At 41.6% G+C, this 22103-nt stretch overlaps 1 protein-coding gene across 3 annotated transcripts; it reads right to left on the minus strand.

The window, feature by feature from the left end:
• Positions 1-386: 386 nt before the first annotated feature.
• Positions 387-21418, minus strand: tjp3 (tight junction protein 3). 3 transcript variants are annotated; one of them, XM_086223843.1, is made up of 30 exons: positions 21224-21418; positions 13973-14029; positions 13336-13457; positions 13087-13189; positions 11834-12128; positions 11552-11655; positions 11251-11440; positions 11055-11130; positions 10006-10103; positions 9785-9875; positions 8615-8797; positions 8395-8483; positions 8091-8175; positions 7328-7425; positions 7054-7150; positions 6274-6350; positions 6104-6176; positions 5914-5987; positions 5549-5612; positions 5311-5467; positions 4806-4914; positions 4508-4727; positions 4158-4366; positions 3961-4056; positions 3789-3868; positions 3481-3691; positions 2352-2452; positions 1706-2275; positions 1292-1350; positions 387-1196 (listed from the first exon to the last, which is right to left on the minus strand). In XM_086223843.1, exons 2-30 carry the CDS (start codon positions 14018-14020, stop codon positions 1073-1075), a joined length of 3903 nt encoding a protein of 1300 aa, XP_086079969.1. In that variant the 5' UTR covers positions 14021-14029; positions 21224-21418; the 3' UTR covers positions 387-1072. The 3 variants fall into 3 exon arrangements, with proteins under 3 accessions (XP_086079969.1, XP_086079967.1, XP_086079968.1); XM_086223841.1 differs by lacking the exon at positions 21224-21418 and adding an exon at positions 17743-18167; XM_086223842.1 differs by lacking the exon at positions 21224-21418 and adding an exon at positions 16251-16542.
• Between the last annotated feature and the right edge of the window lie 685 nt (positions 21419-22103).

Here is a 22103-nt window from a genome sequence, read left to right on the forward strand (position 1 = left end):
GTCTATAGTGACTGTTTTCGAAGTAGCAATAAATTCAGTATATATTTTGTATCTGTAAAAGTGTAAATATCCTTCAAAAATTAATTATTTAAAACATGTTGGCTTTAAGATGGTGAGCATCACACCAAACCGATCCAGTGGGATAAAATAATGGGTGTTCTCCAGCTGTGTTGATTGAGACCAAGCCAAATTAAACTCACAAAATAACATATGATAGGAAAAATAATAACAAACTGATGTGATTAAAAGATGTCAATGACACCCATTACATTTTGATCCAGGAACCTCTTAATTTCACTTTCTTTATTACAGGAAATGGTACATGGACCTTTATGGAAACCCCCCCCCCCCCCCCCCCAAAAAAAACGTGCATATTTGCAGTGTGTTGATGCAGTAAAAAAGTAGTACATCCTCTTGGGAAAAAAATTCCTCTAAGGATTGTGAAATCTAAAGAACTCATGTTTGTTTATGTTAATGTTACATTAAAAAAAATGGTGTTATTGTCTCATTGTAGTACATCTTTGTTTTTCCTAATCAAGACAAATATTTTTTTTTCCATTTGAAACAAAAGATGTTAACTCACATGACAGACGAACATTAAACCATGCATAAAATATGAGCTGTAAATACGCACCCTCTTAATAGCTATATAATACTAATATTTTGGTTTTTGGTTTTTTTTTTGCAATTTTGTTTGAAAGAGGAAAAAAAATTTTAAATCAGGAAAAAACTGGTTTAATCTAGAAAACTTTGAGACATCCAAATATTCCACAAATGTCCAGCATAGTTGAATTAAAAGAGCAAACTTTAATATAAAGAGATTTCTATTACAACTGGAAGTAGTTTTATTACATTTAGTGGTGGTTTGTTTTAAATGAAAAAACTCTGAAACATCAGGCACTTGTAACCGATCATTCCAGAATATTGTTTCATCTGTAGCAGTCAGAGACGAGAAGATGGGTAGAGAAGCATTGTACAAAAAAATGACAGAGACCAGTTTCTAGTCACAGCAAAGGAGTGACGTGTAGTTTGATCAGTAAACTCTAGTTTTAATACTCGGTGAAAGGAATGTCTACAGCTCTGTTGCTGGACCCCATTCAATGTCCTCAACCTCGTCCTCGTCGTCCTCAGAGCTGTCGCTGCCTCCTCGGATCTGTGTGCGTCTGAACTGGACCGCTTGGTGATGATGCGCCAGCCTGAATGTCAAATTGCAGGAGAAAGGGTTCAAAGTTAGCACGCAGCCTGAGTTAGCTTCCATCTAAAAACCTGGAGCGAGGAGAGGAACTCTTACACGATGAACTGAGGGGTTTTCCTCTCCTCAGCTTGTGCCTGCGGTTCGGCCAGACGGGTCTGGAAGAGAAGACCAGCGTCAAGTTTGGATCGGACCCCGTTTAACACCAAAAGCATGACTGATCTTTGAATTGTGGATAAGAATGCTTGGAACATGAACTGAGGAAACTCAAATTTGTATTACTTTCTATGCAGTTACTGTTTTACACAACAAAAGTCAACCTATATTAACTTGTCAAAGCAATGAATTGCTTTGTTGTGTGGTTAGGATACAAACTTCCGTGTTCCGGGAAAAGGTTGTTTGACTGATAGCTTTATGTATAAAATGATAACTGGTTTGCATCCAGCTCACATGTTGTGGCTGTTAATGGAAGTCACACAGAGCCTTAAACAAGTAAACAGTAACCACGTGTACCTCCTGCAGTTTCTCCTCGATGGCTGATAGGCTGGCAGGTTCATGGCTCTCAGGCTGCACCCCAGCGTATGAAGGCTCATGTATAGAGTATCGAGTAGTTGGGTCGGGGGCTATAAAATCTGGGGGTCCATCGGATGGAGTGGTGGGTGTAATTACATCCAGGTGGCTGAAATCTGAGTCTGTAAAACTGCGATGAGAAGGGTCGTCCTCCTCCGCCGGGCTGTGGTTCTCTCGCCGGGGTGACATGGGCTCTGGTACATGCATCAGAGGCGGGATTTCACCACCAAGTGAGTATGTGTCAGAGTAATGTTCAGGGTCCGGGGACGGGGTGTGGTCGTCTGAGGCTGGCTCAGATGACCGAGCTAAAGCGGCTCCAGACACCCTGGAGCTTGATGGGAGCCTGGCAGCATTTTGACCAGGGTATGCCTCCTCCAGGTCCTCGTTATCCGTATAGGCCTCTCCATCGGTGAATGCCTCACCATCGGTGTCCTCCAGGTCACTCGCTGCACTGAGGTAGTCCGACTGGGTTTGATCCAAAGCATCCAGGTCCTGTTCTCCACCACTCTCCAGCTGTACAGACGAAGCAATTGTTTTTAGCACAATAAAACACGGATCACACCAAAGAACTCACTCAAATAAGTCTTACCGTGACCTCAGACACCCAGACAGGTTTGGACTGTTGGTGGCGGATCTTATCCTTTAGAATCTCGTACCAAATGTTGGATCCAGGCTGCAGATCAACACGCGCTGAAGGGAAAGACAAATATTCATTCATGAAATGAAACTACAAGGAAGAAGTAGCAGAATATTGACTGAGGAAGAGTACAGTATAGTATATCAATAAAATAACCCACCAGCCCATCATATATAGATGTACTCTGTCCAACACGGGGGGGGGGGGGACATTTTTTTTGCAAAGTTTCTGACCAAAATTTGCTAGAACATTAAAACAATATTCGGGACATTCGGGAGGGGCTCAGAGTAGAGCCGCTGCTCCTCCATGTCGACAGGAGTCAGTTGAGGTGGTTGAGGCATCTGGTGAGGATGCCTCCTGGACGCCTCCCTTAGGAGGTTTTCCAGGCATGCCCAAACCGGGAGGAGGCCCCGAGGCCGACCCAGGACACGCTGGAGGGATTATCTCTCTCGGCTGGCCTGGGAATGCCTCGGGATCCCCCCGGAAGAGCTGGTTGAAGTGGCTGGGGAGAGGGCAGTCTGGGCTTCCTTGCTGAGGCTGCTGCCCCCGCGACCCGGACCCACCGGATAAAATGGAGGACGACGACATTTAAACAATACTAGTCTTAATTATTTTAATGCCTTTGCCAACTTGAATGTAAAACACACTTCTTTAGAACTTAAGTCCAAAAATTAAATTAATAAATCCTAGATTTGTAATTTGACACTTGACATATCCTGTTACTGAGAAAACATTCTTACATGTTTGAAATGGAGAAGGCTCTGTTGTAATAAGCGCCAAGTAAATAATCATTCATTTCATTAGTGGCAAAAATTGAATATATACTGTACATCAAATGAGGATTTTCTGTCAGTGTAATCAATCCATTTGTTTTAAATTATTTGATGAATACTTGTCGAACACTCTAGAATTGGTAGGACACAATGTTCTCAGCGCAAACACAAAAACAGAGCACAGGCTTCTATTTTATTATCATCAAGAATTAATATCATGAAGGAAGTTAAGTGGACTTAATTGAGTAGTAGCCTGGCCGATGCTTCTGATAAAGAAATCACTGCAAGGACTCTGTTTGTGTTATTACCTGAGAAAAGGTGGCTGTAGTCTTTCCTCAACTTGAGGGCCTGAGAGTAGAGGCGTCTGGAGCTCTTATTGGAGTTGGGGTTGTACCTCTGCCTCAAGGCCTTGACGTCCTTACGACTATGAGGGTCCAAGAACAGCACCATCGGGTGGTACTGGATGTAGTTCAGCCTCTCCACTGCAGTAGGAGTGATGTCCAGCAGAGGGTGCTTGTCCTGGGAACAGAGGAGTAGACGGATACTGAGTGAGGGGGAACCAAGACAGCAGGAGTTGTGCTTCAACTAGCTTCTGATTCTTATTAGACGCGCTCACCTTCTCTGCTATTTTCCTCACAGTGTCCAGTTTAATCACTGTGGAGCTGCTGTCTCCTCCCCCACTGCGAGGGACCATCTCTGCCCAAATAAAAATAATGTTATATATGAGGAGCAGACTGAAAAAGACACTGGCAGGACTGAAAAGTATGAATAAATTAAAAGAAACCAACCTGCTACTTCATATTCATCAGGCATCTCTCTGACTAGCTTCTCCACGGCAATATCATTAAGAGGACCCAGAATAACAATGGGCCGTTTAAAATTAGCTGGAGGCAAACAGTTCAACAAAATCAAAAATTAGTGACTGGCATTTAACTTTGATACCACGTGACATCTTTTGGTGAGCAAGAATGAAACACACACCAACCTTCTCGGAGTAGGACTCTCTCATAGGCTGGGAATTTGCCTTGAATGGTGAGCTGGAGAAGGTCATCACGGGTCCGGCGAGCGTTCTTTTCATTCTTTTTGTTCCCTCTGAGCCCCCTAAGTTTCCAGAACTCTGCTCTCGGTCCTGACACTGGCTTCTCTCCGCCACTGGCCCTCTGTGTCTGCTCAAGGCTGGCAAGAGTGTCAGCCCTGCAGGAAATGACCAAGAAATGGGTCACAGGAACTCATGGGAGAGACATTTTTAAACCTCAGATAAATTTTTAAAAAAATAGATAAATTAAAAATAAATAAATTCTTAGTTCAATCAGATATATGAATCTTCTCCCTGACCTAGCCTGGTTGGGGATGGTCCCTTTATCCAACTCATGCAGGTCGTTCCCCATGCGGATAGCCAGCCAGTTGCCAAGTTTCCCACGATGCATTGTGTCCACCACCCTGAACACCTCTCCTCTGGTGAAGCTCATACCGATGGGATGATCTGCCTCGTGGTCGAAGTGTGTGCGGATGTAGAAGTTGTCTGCCAGGTTGGACTTGATGATCTTCTTATAAACTAGAGAGATACAAAATGAGGATGTGACTGACGGTCACTGACTGAGGTTATCAGTCAGCCATGCTGGCCAACACTTACTGTCCATTTTGGTCTGAGTAAAAATTTCAACCCGTTCTCCTCTCTTGATGTTTAGAAGGAAATTGGCTGCCTCCTCTCGGGTAAAATGGCCAAAATCAACGTTATTCACCTGAGAAAACATGGGAATGAGACAAGTTTTAAATAAAGGCCGCTTTTTTAAGCACTTCAAAATTTATCAGCACATCAAATTTGTTACTATAAAGGCAACTTATGAATTCCCCTGGAGCCTAGCTTTAGCTTTAACTGCATGTTTTGATTATGCTCGCTAATTTCAATGCCACAGGACAAAAAAAAACAAAACAGGTTGAAAACTGGATCATTCAAAAACTAGATTTTTTCATTTAAATGAAAGATCGTGCAGTTGAACCCCCAGATTATGTACGTATGTCTCAAAGAGCATATTCAAATGGTTTGTTTGCCACTAGACTCCCCATGCTAGCTCAGTAGGAGTTATACTTGAGCTTAAAACTAAATCCTCTGTTTCTAGTTGATAAAGTGATCTCACCTGCATGATCTGGTCTCCCTCCTTCATTCCCTGCTCAGACGCGGGGCTGTTTGGTTGAACTCCACCGACAAAAATGCCGACATCATTGCCGCCAACGAGCCTCAGACCTACGCTGCCTTCCTTCACAAACGTCACTTTGTGCAGGTCTGAGCTGTACCTGACAGAGCCGGGGGAAGCAGTGTTTAGTGTTGCCGTGTTGATTTGATCTGAAAATTAACATTTGTGCATTGGGCCCCACCCTTGATTAGATGTTGGGTAAGAGTCTGGAGGTAGAGAGTAGATGGGCTCTTCTGCAGATTTGGCTGGAGGAGAGACAAATATGTAATTATAAATAAATAAATATGTATTTATTTTATTTTTATTTTTGAAAAGCTATGCAATTAGTCTACTTAAAGCACAAGTCAAAGCACCAGAACTCAAAGTGATTGCTTTTTTACTCTGAAAGATTGCTAAGAGTAATTCACTTATTAACATTAAATGTTTACATATGACCAGCCAAAATTTGAGGATTTTTACTTGATAAATCATTGAAATAGGGATCAGATCCAATACTTAAAGAGCCAATCAAAAGGGATCATTTTATATAATCAGTTCTAGTCTTACTGTAGGCTGGCAGGTTGCTCTTCACCGAGATCCCAGATCTCCCAGGACCAGTTCTGCTAGCCATAGCTGGAGCACTGCCAGGTAGAGAGAACATAATACAACACATTTAAACTCACGAGGTCTTTAGGTAGTAAGAAGTCGGTGCTCATGATAGTGCGTTGATAGTTTGCTACGCTACGCTTGGCTGTACCCGCGGTGGCTGTCCCCCCGCTCGGAGCTTCCTGACCTCCTGAGGTGTGAAAGCTGGTCTGACTCAGAGGAATCTGCGTCAAGAGAGACAAAGACAGCTAAGCTCAGCATTTCTGTGTTTCTACAGATGAGAAGAAGATGAGAGTGTGTGACACACATGAACAAACTGACCGTCAGGAGGTGGTCGGATGGGTGACGGGGCACGGCGAGGGGGCTCCTGCTTCACAGCGACTGTAGTTGGAAGGACTCTGAGAAGAGCACAAAGATTGGAATAAGTTATCTGATTTAAAATGATACGCCATCTTATTATACATAGCAAGCATTTACCCTCAGTCAAAATTAATTTAGTAAGTCTGTTTCATTAAAAACAAAAATATTCTTGTAAATTAGCATTTGAGCTGAAACATCACAGTGACGTAATCCTAGCAGAAAGTCGTGTCATATACATGAGTGTGTACAGACCTTCAAACTGACAACTCCTCAAACTTTTACAGTGAGGTAACAATTGAAAAGGTCCATTCAGGTTTTCTACAGTCAATAATATTACAGGTTATTTATAGATACACTTCACTTATTTTTAAACCACCTGAGGAATATTGCTTTTCCTGCTGCTACAATTTCCCATCAAGATAAATTGCTTTATTCTATTTCATACTTTTAATTTATTCTGAGGAAATCAGAGGAAAAGAAATCTGGTAAACCTGGCCAGCGGTTTTCTTTCACTCAAAATTTCAGCTGACAATCATCACATATTTAACCAACTGCACCATCCATCTGTTAATGTCTATAATCAATAGAGTGCTAATTGAGCTGAATTTGTTGAGGCACTTTTTAGTTCTTCTCAAATGTGTCATAAATTTTAGGTTTTAGGTTTTATCCAAAAACCTGTATCAAGTAGGACTTTTCCACTGCATCAATGGCGTACTTTGGATACAAGATTTTTAGGTGTACCTGTATCTGTCACGCGCTGTGTTCGAATTTGTGCTGTCTGTCGATTCCCGGCGAGGGACTGAAGCATAACTGGCCTCTGATTCAGTTTCTGAAGGAACTGTGAAGATCAATAAATCATAAACATGGGGTTAATTCAGGCAGAAATTAATAAAAATACACAACTTGGTGAAAGAATCTTTAAACAAATAAAAACAGCAGGATTGTCCCTCAGGAGTCTCAATGACAGGAAAAAACACACAGACTGAAGTTTATACACACACACACACACACACACCTCTCCTTGGTGGATTGCTGGAAGGGATGCTGGAGGCGCTCCATCGTGGCGGCTCCAGCTGTGGTGGCTCCAGCTGTGGAGCAACATCTGGCAACACTCTGGAAGAGAAGAGAGGGAGGCGGGAGTGAGGGAGGAGGAAGACGACAATTCTGAGTTATGCTTGGAGAGGGGGGGGCCTGTGGCTAATAATGATTATTGATGAAACTGAAATATTGAATATTCACCTTTGTATCTCTGAGGGAAGCGCTCTCTTTGATGTTTAACAGCTTTGAGACTGATCAGTGTTAACCATTTAATCATGTTAGTGGTCCTGATTATACTTATGTTGAAACATGGTGTAGAAATAAGCAGGTTTTCAAGAACTGATCAATAAATTGGGAATCAATGTAAAAAATGCTTCAGTGTTCAAGTGTCCTCTGGTTATCAACGCTTAGCCCCATACAGGAGAGGGTCATGTTCAGGGAAAGTCACTTTTATTTCATTGTCAAAATGTCACCACAAACACATGATACACAGTCAAAAAAACAAATCAAGAGCAACTGAAAGCAACAATCTGATAACAGTGAAAATCATAGTAAAATGAAAAATAAACACAAGACAGAAAGGGCTAATTTAAGTTTTAAAAAAGTAATCAAGAACATTTGATTAAGCTGAAGATAACAACAGAAGCATGCACTGTTTCAGTGTCCCAGTCCACGAGATCTTGTTGGGTTGGGGGTTGGGGGGTGTGAAGGATGGGGGTTTGGCGGCACTTCATCTGTACCTGTATCTGCTGAGGGAGTCCTGGCTGTATGTGGTGCTCTGCCTCTGAGGAGGCCCCCGGTTGCCTTCTGATTCTGACCCCGAGTCTTGAGAGGAGAGAGGAATGGGAGACATTCAGTATATTTTATATAGCTTTTATAAATTTGCTCATAAAGATGTTATCATCCACCAGGATGGGACACGGAGCATCAAGTGTCATGTTGACACTTGCTTCGCCGCAAACATTGAGATTAAGCAAATATTGTCAAGGGTGTGTACCATCACAACAAAGCTGGATTGTTGTGTTAGGGCATGTGTGAACTGACCTGGGGGCGGGACTCTGACAGGAGAGTTGACCCTCCTGGGTGGCTCCTGACGGATAAGGACGGGGGAAGATCTCAGATCAGGAAGAACTCTGCAACAAAGAACAAATAGAAGAGACAAAATATCTTAATGAGATTCTGGTTTTCAGAGAAGAGGTTTCTTCAGAAACCTGTGGTATCTGACTCTGGACAACTGAACCAACGACTAAAGCATCACGCTCACTTGTATCTGCCATCGAGGCGGGGGCTCCCTCTGCGTGGTGGAGGGGAAGCGCTGCGATCAGAGTCAGACTCTGACACCGGTCGGCGGGGCCGTGAGGCGGAGGAAGACGTTCGTGAGTTTGTCCAGTTGTGGAATACAGGAGAGGAGCGGGGGTTGGGGAGGGTGGATACTCCGGACAAATTTCTGCAGAAAGACCAAACCAAAATTCATCTCTCATAATCCGACACAACAATTATTAAATTAATCTAGATTACGGATGAAGAAACTGTGTTTGTGCATCAATGGTGACAGAATTACAGGAGATTCCAACAACACAGCAAAATGAAATTACATATACACGCAAAAATACAAACACACACACACACACACACACACACATATATACAGTATATATATACATATATATACACATACATACATTATATATACATACATACATTATATATATATATACACATTATATATATATACACATTATATATATATATATATATATATATATATATACACATTATATATATATATATATATATATATATATATATATATATATATATATATATATATATATATATACACATACATACATACATATATACACACACACACACACACACACACACACACACACACACACACACACACTTGTAGCAGCAAGTCTTCACTCCTCACATCTATAATAATCGTGTCAACAGCAGATGAAAATACAAATGCAATGAACAAGGCCTAATTATTCCACAGCTCCGGAGAAGACAATAAAATTCAAACACAAGTGTTCAGTAGAAAAAAGTACCTGAGTGCTTAGTGTCATAAGGTGGCTGTATTTCAACTCATTCTAACTTTAATTTCATTTATTCTAATGTGCATTCAAATCTAATAAAATAGGAAATTCAACATATCTTGTTCTGGTTTTAGGAGTTTTGAACAAACTATTCATGGGATTGACAATATATGCCTGAAAGTAACAAACACTCGGGAGTTTTGCAAGGTTTAAAGAGAATCAAACAAAGGGACAACCGTATTTATACAAGCTTTCTACCTGTTTATGGGTTGGGGTTGTTTGAACCTCACTCTGTATTAAAGCTGCTAAAATGGTAATGAATTCTCATTAGTTCTTAATCTAATGATGAATCAACAACAAACGCTGAAGAATAAAGACATAAAACTGACTTGTGTTTGCTGGAGGGATCTCGTGTGTCCAGACTGTCTCTCCTGGCAGGAGGAGGAGAGGCACTGCGATCCGACTCTGACCCGGATGGAGCTGAACAAGTAATAGTCAACAGTTAACGCCATTACTGTAAACTTAGTGACTCATGCCTTTCTGTACACACTTCCTAACATGACACAATCACTCTCTGCTTATCTACGTTAGATCAAGGAGCAGGGCTGACCTCGGCGAGCGGCGTGGGTTCTTACGGGAGGCCGACTCAAGGTGGAGCGAACGGGTGATGCATCCCTGGATTTGGCTGGAGGAGGTTCAGCTCTTGTTCTGGGTTGACAAAATACATGTTATTAATTAATAGAAGAAGAACGGTCGTACATAGACACAGTAGCCCGAATGGAGACATATTGGTTAAAAAAAAAAAAAAAAAAACCCTGACGACTGAATCCCATGCACCACCAACTACACCCAGGCTAATGCTGTTACTGTCTTTGTCCTTATTTGCTAACTCAACACACACTCCAGCTGCAATTGTTGGCTTCTTAACAGTTGACAGATGTGGGTGGAGTGTGTAGTAACAGTGCATGAAAAAAAAAAGACATTCAAATGAAATCACTAAGTAAACAGTGAGGAGCGACTAGAGGTGGGAATCTCAACTGGCCTCAGCATTTGATGAATCACAATTGAGGCTCCACTTTGTAAACCACTTTAGTCGCTTCTCACATCCCATTCTAGATGATCTGGATCTTTATTAGCGTTTCTTACGATATTACAATCTGACTCTTTTTACTTGCAAAGTGCTTTCAAAAATCAATTAACTACTAACATTATAAGATTTTATTGAAATTGTAAAATCAATGTCAGGTAATTAAAAAAAAAAGATCCTTTCCTTTAGATTTGTCAATGAACAGATGTAAGGTTTTTTCATCTTAATTCCACTGAAGCAGGTAGATGCATTTTGTAATTTTTCAGGAATAACTAAACCGTCTACCTTTGGAAACCACTGTATATGCTCTTCTTTGATTTAAACCAGTTGTGATTATACCACCCTTTAGGGTTTGACCTTTTTTGTGTCTTCTTTTTATGCGTAATAAAATGTATTTTCTTATAAATTATTATATATATTTTTAAAAAATATATATTTTTATATTCTTTGGTTTGATTTAGAAACTCTTTTGATCAAGTTATGAATGTGAAAACCAACAGAAATTAAATAAAACCACCCGTAAAGAAGAGACGTAACATTTAATTACAATTCTGCTATTGGTTTGCTTCTACCTGCGTGTTCGTTTCTCTCTGGCGGGTTGGCGAGATGTTCTGTGGTAGGGGATGTGATCGTCCAGATCTGAAATATCTGATGGAGTGCGGGAAAAGAAAAAAAAAAAGCACAATTAGTGGAGCAGAGAATTTTGGGGCTTTGTGATTCATTTCCATTCTTAATGACTGTATTACTTTCCCCCTTTCCGTCACTCACCCTCCAACTCTGAGCTGCTGTGTCTGCGGCGGTCTTCTTCACTGTTGGGGGCGCTGTCCTCCACCTCTGGGATGCTGACCAGGAATCTACGGTTGTCTCTGAGGACTGTCATGGTCAGTTTGCCCCTGCTCTTCTCCACCAGGTGCTTGGTCTCCAGCAGAGATAGATTCTCTGTGGTCATTCCATTGATCTGGTCAAATGAGACACATCATAAACACAAGTATAGGAGGACTGCATTCCAGTGCATGTGGACTAAAAACAAAAACACGGATGAAGAGGAAACCATCTCCAGTTAATTCACCTTAAGAATCAGGTCGCCCTCTTGTAATGTGCCTTCCTTTGCTGCCAGGCCTGTTTCCGTCATATGCTTGATAAAGATCTGACTGCCGAGCTTCAAACCATACTCTGCACAAAAAAAAGAAAAAAAAGAAAAAAAAGGAAGACACCAAATTTATAGTATGTGATATCAGTAACAGAATATGGCATTAAAACGCTTTAACAATTATGGATGCAAAAGTAGAAATGATTTATTTCTGTGCAACAGACAAAACTGGTGGCCCTTCCCTTGTTCCTGCAGTCTTACCGTCTGTGATCCTCTTTTTTATCAGAGTGGTTCTGATGGGTCTCTCCACAACCTCCTGGTGCGGCAGCCTCTTGTACCCTGACGACATTAAGGGTAATGCGTTCCCATGTCCGTTGCGGTCAGGCGAGGAGCTGCGTGCGCGGGGACGGTATCGATTGCTATCTCGGTTGTCGCTGCCGTCAGAGTAGCGCCGTGTTCTCCTGGGGGGGTCCTGCTCCAGCAGGTTAGCGTGTGAAGCAGCCCGAGTGGGCCTGGAGGTAGCTGGGATCTGGATCTTACGAGGACGTTTCACTGTCTGGGGTGAAAAAGATGGAGAAAACCAGAGATTTATGAAGATGACTAAGGAGACAGACATTTTCACCCCATATAAAAGTGGTAATTCTGCAAGCCACTACAAAGGCCCCTCCTCTCTGCTTTAAAACATGAACATGCATGGAAAGTGTTCAGAAATTGAACACCTCCGCACAAATTTGCACGTGCATTCGCTTCAGCCTGGAGAATTGGGCGAGACAACATATGGCTTGGATTGCACATGTAGCTCCGCCCATATTGTTTTCACGCTGCCATCTTTCCAAGTCCAGACTAAATGAATTTGAAACGGCCCCACTTCTGCTATCCTTATTTCTTCTGAGTGAAAGGTAACACACAAAAGGTGAACAGACAGCTAACGGTGGCTAATACAATGCTACCAGCAGCCTGGTGGGGGAATGAAATGAATGGAGCACCCTAAAAGGGATCTGGGGATTTGATCTGCATTGAGCTTTGTGTAGTTTGTTTGGTTGAATGTTTTGAGACCCATGTAGAGGGAGTTTGGTGACATTAGGTGAGTTTGAGGTATCCTACACTTTCCCCACACGCAGTTGTCTGGATGCTCTGGGTTACGTGGCTGAATCCAGTTTTGTATTCCTCTTGAAATGTTTATTTTGGACAAGTGAGTTAGGTCTTTTGTTTCTTTTTAGGGTGGTAAACCGTAGTCAGACCCAGTTTTGGAAAATTTATTATCATTTCTTTGGTACAAGCACCATGTCCAATGCCTCTGGTAATATTATTGAGCTGTTGTGAAAAAAACCCTTCTAAACTTTGACTGCAAGTCTTTTGATTGTCACGCTATCCTATTTGTTTTTACTAAGACCGCATTAAAAAGAGCCATAAATTGATGTGACTGAATCTCCACATCCCTCTGTTCCAATAGAAGTTTATTAAAACCACGGACTTGAAGTCTCTCGGGGTTTTGGTGCCTTCTTCATACTCACAATGTTAGCTGACTTGCCACATGACTTGAGGGTCTGAATGGTGAAGTTAGAATGGACGTTCTCCATAGACACGCCATTGACCATCACTATTTGGTCTTTGTTGCTGCAGAGTAAACAAATGGTTAACACACTTTATGTATTATTTACCTCCCATACAGCTTTACATTGGTCAGCGCTGTAGTCAGGTGATCTTGTGTTAAGAGTGCCTTCAGTCACGTGCAGGAAAACAATCGATAGTAATCAACTTACAACAGCCGTCCCATGGCTGGTCCATTTGGCAGCACATCAGACACAATCACAGAAGTATCCCCGTCTGGGTGAGGTTTGTCCTTCCCTCCTGATAAGGCGAAACCAAACCCCAGTTTGGGATCCTGTAATTATGATAGAATGTATATTAAAAAAAGAGAGAGACGGACAGAAGGACAAAATGAGTACATAGCAGGAAAACTTTGATGAAACTAAAAAATGCAGACAGGTTGAGTACGAGAGGAAGATGGAGAGATAGAGCAAATTCCAGCAGCTTTCAGCATGAGGCAGGGTAGTGACGAGCCGGCTGGTGCTGTGAGGTGCAGCAGGGTGTGTCGCTTTGAATTCCTCTTGGGAGTCACTGCAGTGAAACTGAGAGGTTTGAGGAATGGTCCAGCTCAGCCCCCACAGAACCCCCACGCACAATAGCCCTTGAAACAATACTGAAAATGCCCCTGCACTAAGCACGCTTGGGCAACTTTCACTTCTCTGTTTGGGGATCTGCACGGGCCAAACAACACTTACATGACACACAGTCAGCAATTCAGTTATGCAAGTCGAAGGGCAAGATAAATCACGACCCCTAATATAATCCCTTCTGAAATAAGTAAAGTATTAAAATCATTACACAAACACTTACTTTGTTTAGTGTTATTGTGTGTTGCTCCCATATCGTTAACTCATCCATCCCCGGTTTCTGGAAAGAAAGAAAGCACATTCAAAACAATTGTAAGAATGATTGTCAGTATTAGCTACAGAATGATTATCTTTAGCTGAAGTATATCGAAAAAAATATTAATTGATATTAGTCTCTAATCTGGGCGCTTATGAGAAAGGCAGTTACGCCTGAGATGAGCAGGAAGAGTGAATGTACAACTCAACCTGAACTCGGCATGCTCTCACCTGTCTCAATCCTGCCTGACCGGTATGGAGGAGGAGTTACCTGGCGTGTGTGTGTGTGTGTGTGTGTGTGTGTCTCTGTGCTTGCATTGCCATTCCCCTGTGGTGCTGACAACAAAACACCTGGGGCTTGTTCAGTAAGTGAAGTGCACACAGAAAAGCAATCTAAAGACACAGCATCACTTGTTCATTCTCCATCAACAGCTTTCCTTTTAGCACCATAGCTTCATTTGGTCTCTTTTCAGCCAGTGATGAAATACTGTTCCAGACACACTAACCCAGATACAAAAACAAAAATGACACAATCACATTCAAAACCCATGGCTTTTTCTTTTAGAATTTCAAATGATCAAAATATGATAAGGTAGATTCAAACCCCTGGCTCCTTTGCCCAGTCTGAAGAGCCGATATGCTTTCAAATCATTGTTATCTTAGAAACCTTGTTATTAAATATATTTAGAGACAAAAAGCAGGGGCAGCATGGCTCAGAGGTAAAGTAGCTGTTTAGCAACCGAAGAGTCGCTGGTTCGATCCTCAATTCCCCTGGAGACAGTGTCCAAGTATCCTTGAGCAAGATACCGAGCCCCTAATTGCTCCTGATGGCCCTGTGACAGACTGGTGACCCATCCAGGGTGAATTTTTAGATAACCTATCTAAGAATGGGGCTGTAAGCAAACTCCACTTCACTTGTCTTTCCATCTTGTGGAAAACATCAGAAAATACCTTTTCCCAAAGTTTGTGTATTTTAAATGAACCAGCACTTAGTACACCAAAGCCAATCTATTCACCTGAAGCACTAAGATGACGACACGCCTCCCATGATCGCCATGTTACACATCCTGGCTCATTCAGAAACCAAACAACCTCCGCGAGACAGACGACCGCCTCGTACCAGTAAGAACAGGTACAGCCAGCTACTCTAGTCGCACACACGAAGACGTACTGCTGAAGTCACAAAGAACTTCACTCAAACACAAGAATACTGTATGTAGGCCACAAGGAACTCACAACTGTACGCTGCCAGTAGCAAACAAAACCATTTGCAGCCTTAAAAGCACACTCATTGTGTGAAAGTTTGAGCAATCATCAACATGCAAACGAATTCCCTGATGCTGCCAACCAAATGGTTTTTTTTTAAACTTTTTTTTTTTAAAAGGAATCCAATCTTAGTTTAATATTCTTATTACATTATTCATATTCTTGTCATAATTTCACACATGGATCATTACAAAAGTACAAAAGTTAGAAACTCGTTGCTGTAGGTCACCATGAGTGCAGCTGGGAAGTGCGTGTGAGAGCAGCAGGCTATTTGTTTAACCAAGTTAATCATAAACCTGTGAAAAAGAGAAAATACACCACAACTCACCTGACTGCTCAAACAAAATCTGGCTGTCAGTTTACTGAATATATGCAGAGCCACGTTTTCCATAATTTCCCCTTGTAATTTCTCTGTATTCATATTTTAAAGTTTTTAACCTTTTTAGCGGATTTTGTCATCAGACTGGCAGGTGAATAAAATGTCAAGATTTCAATTAGAAAGAAGTCACAGTCACAGTTTGTAGTGCACTTGGTATTGAGCCACCACCGGAAGTACAGAAGGATGACATGCAAATAACAGCTCTGCCCTCAGGCTGTGAATTACCTTAAAAAAAGGCAGAGATTTCCAAAACTGAACCTCTTCCATCCCAGTGTCCGTCACGACACTTCAACGATTATACCGTGATAAAGTATCGAATTCCTGTCAGCTTCAAATATTTATCTAACCTCGTTTCCTTACTCTATACTTGTATGTGTGTAAAGACAATAAAGTTGAATCTCACCTCCTTAACAATAATAACAACAATAATACTACTAATAATAATAACAACAACAACAATACCAATAATACTACTACTACTACTACTACTACTACTACTAATAATAATAATAATAATAATAATAATAATAATAACAACAACAACAACAACAACATGTACTTTGATAGTTACAAACAAAAACATTTCTCGCTCTCTACTTACCCCTTGGTCCTTGAACCTTACTTCCATTTCCCACTGGGATGTCTAAGCTGAACAAAACACCTGCAGCCTGTAGCGCTCACTAAACAGCTCTTTATATTCCATATGGCAACACAGAGATCAGCAGAACAATCACAGATCCCACACCTTTCCACCTCCAGTTACAGCCTCCCCATGTCGGCGCTGCGTGGAAGCAGTCCAACAGAAACTTAATCCTTCTGGTGAAATTATTGGTAAAATGACCTGCTGTGGTGTTGCTCTCTCAGAAGGGGAGAGAAGAGTCGAGGAGAAACCTCACCTGGAGCGCTCCTCCCCCACTCAGCCTTTACCCACTAGAGTGCCCTCCAATAAAGAGGGATTTAAGGTGGAGCAGCAGTGTCATCACCAGCGTCAGATATCAGAGAAGTAACTTCAATGTGAGAAAGATACGATGACTACCAGCTACTACGGAAAGGTACATGACAAAGACATGGACAGCAACACGTGTGCTGCTGCTTTTTTTTCCAACCACTATGATCAAATGTTGCTGCTTTCAAATTCAAAAAAATAAATAAATCTATACATAAAAATGTACTTCAAGTTATTTCACGAATTGTAACACCTTCAAACACTCAACTAGAAATGAAAATGCACACTACAGTATGTCATTTCTTCCACCAGGGGTCTCTCAATCAAAGACGTAGCTTTGTGAAGAGCTAAGGGATCCTGGGAGATGTGCTCAATAAACCACAGAGGAAGCTAAGACTGTATCAAAGTTGGATTTACGTCCATTTTAGTTGTGCTTATTCACATAATATCATTTCATTCTCATGAAATGCCAGTAACATGAACTCGGCATTTTTCTGTGACACTGCATGAAAGGATCCTGGCCACAGTGGATGGTATAAAGGGAATATGATGCCACTGACAGGCCAGCGGATGAATCACACAACTCCCTTGAGAAAAACAGCAGCTTTATCTTCTGATGAAACGAGTTCACAGAATATCGGTCGAGTTGTACTGAGACATGCTAATGTGCGAGTGTTACGTTACATATTTATCTATGAATGCCTGACATCTTTGGCATGATTTTATACAAATTTCCTGTTGTATCAACCCGGTATATTTATAGGGCAGCAAATGTGATGTCAGTTCGCTCAGCGTTCATGTCAAGTCAACCTTTAAACGAATTCTTTTATTTAGGTTATCGTAGATCATTTGCATGAATGTTTAACCCTTCTTCTTCTTCGTCCGTCTGTTGTATGTCTCTGTTTTCAATAAATACACCAATGTAAGCGGAAATGTTGAGAACCACAAAGCACACCTTTGTAAGGGACCTGTAGTATTTTCCAGGTTTTTTTGGAAAGATTTTGGTCAATATTCCTACTCTGTCACTCGGATTACAGAGAGTAAATCCAAATTGCTCTTCTTCAATACAATTAAATCATCAAAATACACAAATGCTGTTCTAGTGACAAAGTCAATAACAAATACAGTAAGAGCAGTCTGCACTTACAGGCACCACCAGCAGTGGTGGTGGAGGCTCCGGGGGCACGGAGCCAAAGTGCTTCATTAGTTTGATTCGCTGTGTGAGATTCATGATTGAGGTTCTTCTTTGCTAACGTTAACAAAGTCGGTCCGAATGATGCACAAACTCCGGAGAGGAAATGGATGCATGCAGGACAGAAAAGAACCTTGTTGTGTGTATCTCAGCTACACGCATTCTCAAAAGAGAAACAATCCACAGGAAGACGCCGGAGTCAGATTAAAATAAATGCACTGCCTCCAACTGATAGCTCGCGAGTTAATCTTCAGAGTCCAGCACTGCCTCCTGAATTATTCCATTTCTGATGGGTTTATCAAAAAAAGCTCCGTTTGCCGTCTCCGTCACTGGTATGTGTGTGTCTTGTTTCATTCTTTCCCACAAGGACCTGCTGCTGCTGAGTTTCAGTCTGCTGGGTGCTATGGTTACGTCGGGGGAATGAGAGCACTGGGCTGTTAATAATTGACAGGGTGTTTGCTACACTAAAGTTTGCTTACTCTGAGTAAAGTTTCCTGGGTTCCTTCACAAGCCCTGCTGTGTTTCAGGATCAGGAAACAGTGCTATCTGTGTCTCCTTCGTGGTTATCATTTAATCACGCCCCAGAGCACAGGCGTGCTGCGGTCTCTCTCTCTCTGTTTGACTCCCGCTATCAGTGTCCTGCCTTGTAAAGATCGTGACTGAGATCACAAAGTGCACGGGGAAGTTTTGTACCGTACTGTAAACCTGGTGGAGACGAGAAAATATGTGTTTAAGCGCTGCATGATGGTTGGTGTGTTTTGACATAGGTGAAACAGCTGGTCTCTGGTCAGCCAGAATACTCCACTGCTACATTATTGATAGATCTCAAGAGAACTGAGAGCTGCTACTGTTACTATAGCAGACACTCCAGTCGCTCATTCCTGCACCAGGACTTTACTCTTCTAGGTTAAGGCCAGTCCAGTTCTCCTACCATCACTTATTGCCAATAGAGTACTAGTTAATAAACAGCCTACATCTCGGCTGGCAGGTGCTCGTAGCTGACAAGCAGCGAAATACAACCATGTGAGGACTTCTGCTCAATGTGATGTTGCATGTGGCAATATTGGCATGACTCCGTTTCTATTTCTATTAAATTGATCATGAGGAGAACTGGGAAGGAGGAGCAGCCATCATTTCCTCTCCAATTCAAATAAATCTTCTGTTGACAAAGTTTCCTGTTTTAATAAAATAATACTTCAACCAAAGGTTTTGTTTTAAGGGCATTGGAGATACTCAAACATGTGTCTTGAGCTCATAAAGACATATTTTTTTCCTCTTGAATCACTTCTTTGTGTCTCCCTCGTGTAGAAAGAGCCCGGCAACAACACAACTGTTTTAATCAGTTTGTTTTTTGGGTTTGTAAATTACTCAGCATACCTCTGGATTCAGATTTGACAAAAGAATAAAAACATGTAAAGCAGATGTTGTGATATGTCAAAGTAGTAGTGGGTTAACAGGCTCGCTGACCCTGACGTTTGACCGATCATCTGTAACCAAACAACCAATCAGAGGTAGAGGAAGGGCGGGTCTGAAGTGAGTAACTATCATTTGCTCATCATCAGTCAACAAATGTACGGACCAGTCTGTCAAAATCAAAGCCTCGAAGAAGGATGGTGCAGCAACAGAAATGAACAGTCACTGGCTTTTTAAGCTATAAACGCCGAAGCTGTGAGTCACCAGTTTACCAAAGACACAAACACAAACACACTCATTTGTCAAGCATGAGTCTATACTTACTTTTCTATTACATTTCCTCTTTTAAATTGCAGTTAGATGAAAATAATAGATTTTATAATCTCACTTTGGCAGACGAGACTCAAGCCCCGTTTCTTAGACCTTCGTGGTCCATGAGGAATTTTGCTGTTCAGCCTAAATGCGGAGCTTTGGAGCACAAATACTCCAGACGTTTACAGAGCGGCTGTAATTACACCCGCTCTGACTTGATGGCCTCCACTCACACTGCAGTCACTCCTGCCATTTACTGTCAACAGTGTTTACATACTGTAAACAACCGTTTTATAAGTACGTGGACTCCATCATTCATGTATTCACTGGGGTTATGTACGTACGGACAGATTGACAGACACACAAACACAGGAAACAGACACTCACACATAATTTGTGTGTGCATTCTGATTATCTTTCATCGGCAGAACTCACACAAAAGAGCCATATGAAAAAACAGGGATTCACAATACACGTTCATATCAGTATCAGTTGATGTGTGTCATTTTGTGGGTTCTGCTGGACGATATATGATGAGGAAACAATCGTGATTTGTTTGGATATTCTAAATGTTATGGATATAAAGAAAAAAAAAAAAGCTGCTTTTTCAAATTCAAAATGTTTCCATGGGTTTATCAGTGGGAACAAACGTAATTCATTTAAAAACGCTGTCCTTGCATCATGTCCAGTAGAGTGCGCTGTTCTCCATTGCTGCATTGATGTCGTCTCGGTGACACAAACGTGTGTGTAGTTTGACAATAAAACGTTCTTCCATTTACACGTACCTTTGTTAAAAGTGTGTGAAGCATATTTGAGGCATCATTGTAAAAAAAAAAAAAAAAAAAAAGAAAGAAAGAAAGCAAAGTCTTTACACTCTCTCTATACAAACATATAAAATACTGGAAGAATGATGGCCGACAACTGCACCCCAAACCCCCAAAATTTGTCAGACCTGACAGTGACTTTAAATATCCACTATTGGCGAAAACACCAATAATACTGGTCATTGGTAACTTTCATATTGGTGCTTACCTAAAAACTAGAAAATACGAATAGATATATTGTGTTCCTCCATTTTAAATTATGTCAAAAGTGTCAAAAGCCTGGCGTTAATCTATCTGACCTCCATCTGTGGTTATCACCCATTAGTGGTCAAATCTGAACAAATTCAAGATCAAAACAATTCAAGGGGGGAAAAAAACTGCAAAATATACTACGACATGTGAGTAAATAGACTGAGCTGTCTGGGAATGAAGTATGAAGAGTGAAACTATTGTGAAACTTTCAGGCAGGTAGAAACTTGCATGTGCGGCAGAACCAGTACGGCGAGGATGGAGACAGCGGCTCTGACAGCTGACTGGAGGCCAGCTGAAGGGAACACAATGCGTCAAAACAACCACCGCTGACACACGAAAGTCAAAAAGAAGCCATTCAACTATGAAATCAATGCAGTTTTAAACTTAAAGGTCAGTACGAGATGAAGCTAGCTCAGGTGCGAGTAGCTCACCACGCTCACTGTCAATGTAGCTAGCTAAAGCTCCCCAAACTGCATTAAATGACACAGAATTATGCCATTGTACGACCAAATTCCTGAAAATTGAAGTGTTTCACGAGCTCAAGTGTTTCATTTTAATACTCTGAACCAACTTATGATATGGACAGACGATGAAGCTTTACGTGGGAGCACCTGACGGAGGTGAGGCTAGCTTACCTGGCTAGGTTGGTCTTCCTGTTCCTGTATCGGTCTGTGCTTGTAAGTGGACTCGTCCAAGTTCAAGTCTCGTCCCTTTAAATCCCAGATCAAGTCTCACAAACTGGCGTTGACCGTTTGAGAAGTTCCACTTAAAACTTTGTGAGGACAGGTAAGGAGGTGTGGCTGGCTGTCGAGGCTCCGCAGGTGGAACGGAGGAGGTGGGGAGACGCGCGACATCAGGGTGTCGCTTGACTGGCCACACCCCTTTATACAGTACTACACTAGATACATGATGAATGAACGAAATTAGGTTTGTTTAAACAATTGTACCTCCTGGTGTTGTTTTAAAAAAAGTATTTAAGCTGACTATGCAGTAGCCTAACAATAGGAAAAAAACAATATTTTTATCTAGGGTATTTAATTAGTAAACACACAAGGGGCCCCCCAATAGAGTATTTTTTTTTAAAACGTATTACATATCTTAAGGAAGTGACAACATAATTTAATGAATGAATGAATAATTCTATCCAAGAAGAATCTGATTTCATGATCAGAATACCTGCCTTCGTTTGAGTCATGACTCATCAACTCGATACCTCGCGGCGTGCATAGCCAGACACTGCAGGCTCAAGATTCGTTTGGAAGGGATGGTAATCTAATGTTAGGCTTGGCACTTTAAAGGAAGTATCCCTCTGGTGCCCAGAAGAAAAAAGAAGACAAGGACAGAGAATAAGACAAATGTTTGCATGATTATTTACAGTATGTTTTGAACTCACTTGAGGTGGCGGCTCGAGCTATGATAGTGGTTAGCTAGCTAGCTAGCTAGCTGGCTAGTTAATGTCATGATCTTACATAGCCATCACCTGAGCTACGTCCCCGCCGTTCACAGTGAAATAAA

This window comes from Aulostomus chinensis, chromosome 14, assembly GCF_037954235.1.
Source record: "Aulostomus chinensis isolate RoL2024-O1b breed Wild chromosome 14, RoL_Achi_v1.0, whole genome shotgun sequence".
NCBI lineage: Eukaryota > Metazoa > Chordata > Actinopteri > Syngnathiformes > Aulostomidae > Aulostomus > Aulostomus chinensis.

Excerpts from the sequence above, each read along its gene's own strand:
- tjp3 (XM_086223841.1), bottom strand. The coding sequence starts at position 17,826 with ATGAATCTCACACAGCGAATCAAACTAATGAAGCACTTTGGCTCCGTG. Across the intron at positions 9,876-10,005 it reads AACCCACGCCGCTCGCCGAG|CTCCATCCGGGTCAGAGTCG; the intron begins GTCAGCCCTGCT and ends TTACTTGTTCAG. Across the intron at positions 7,151-7,327 it reads CAGCAATCCACCAAGGAGAG|TTCCTTCAGAAACTGAATCA; the intron begins GTGTGTGTGTGT and ends TGATCTTCACAG.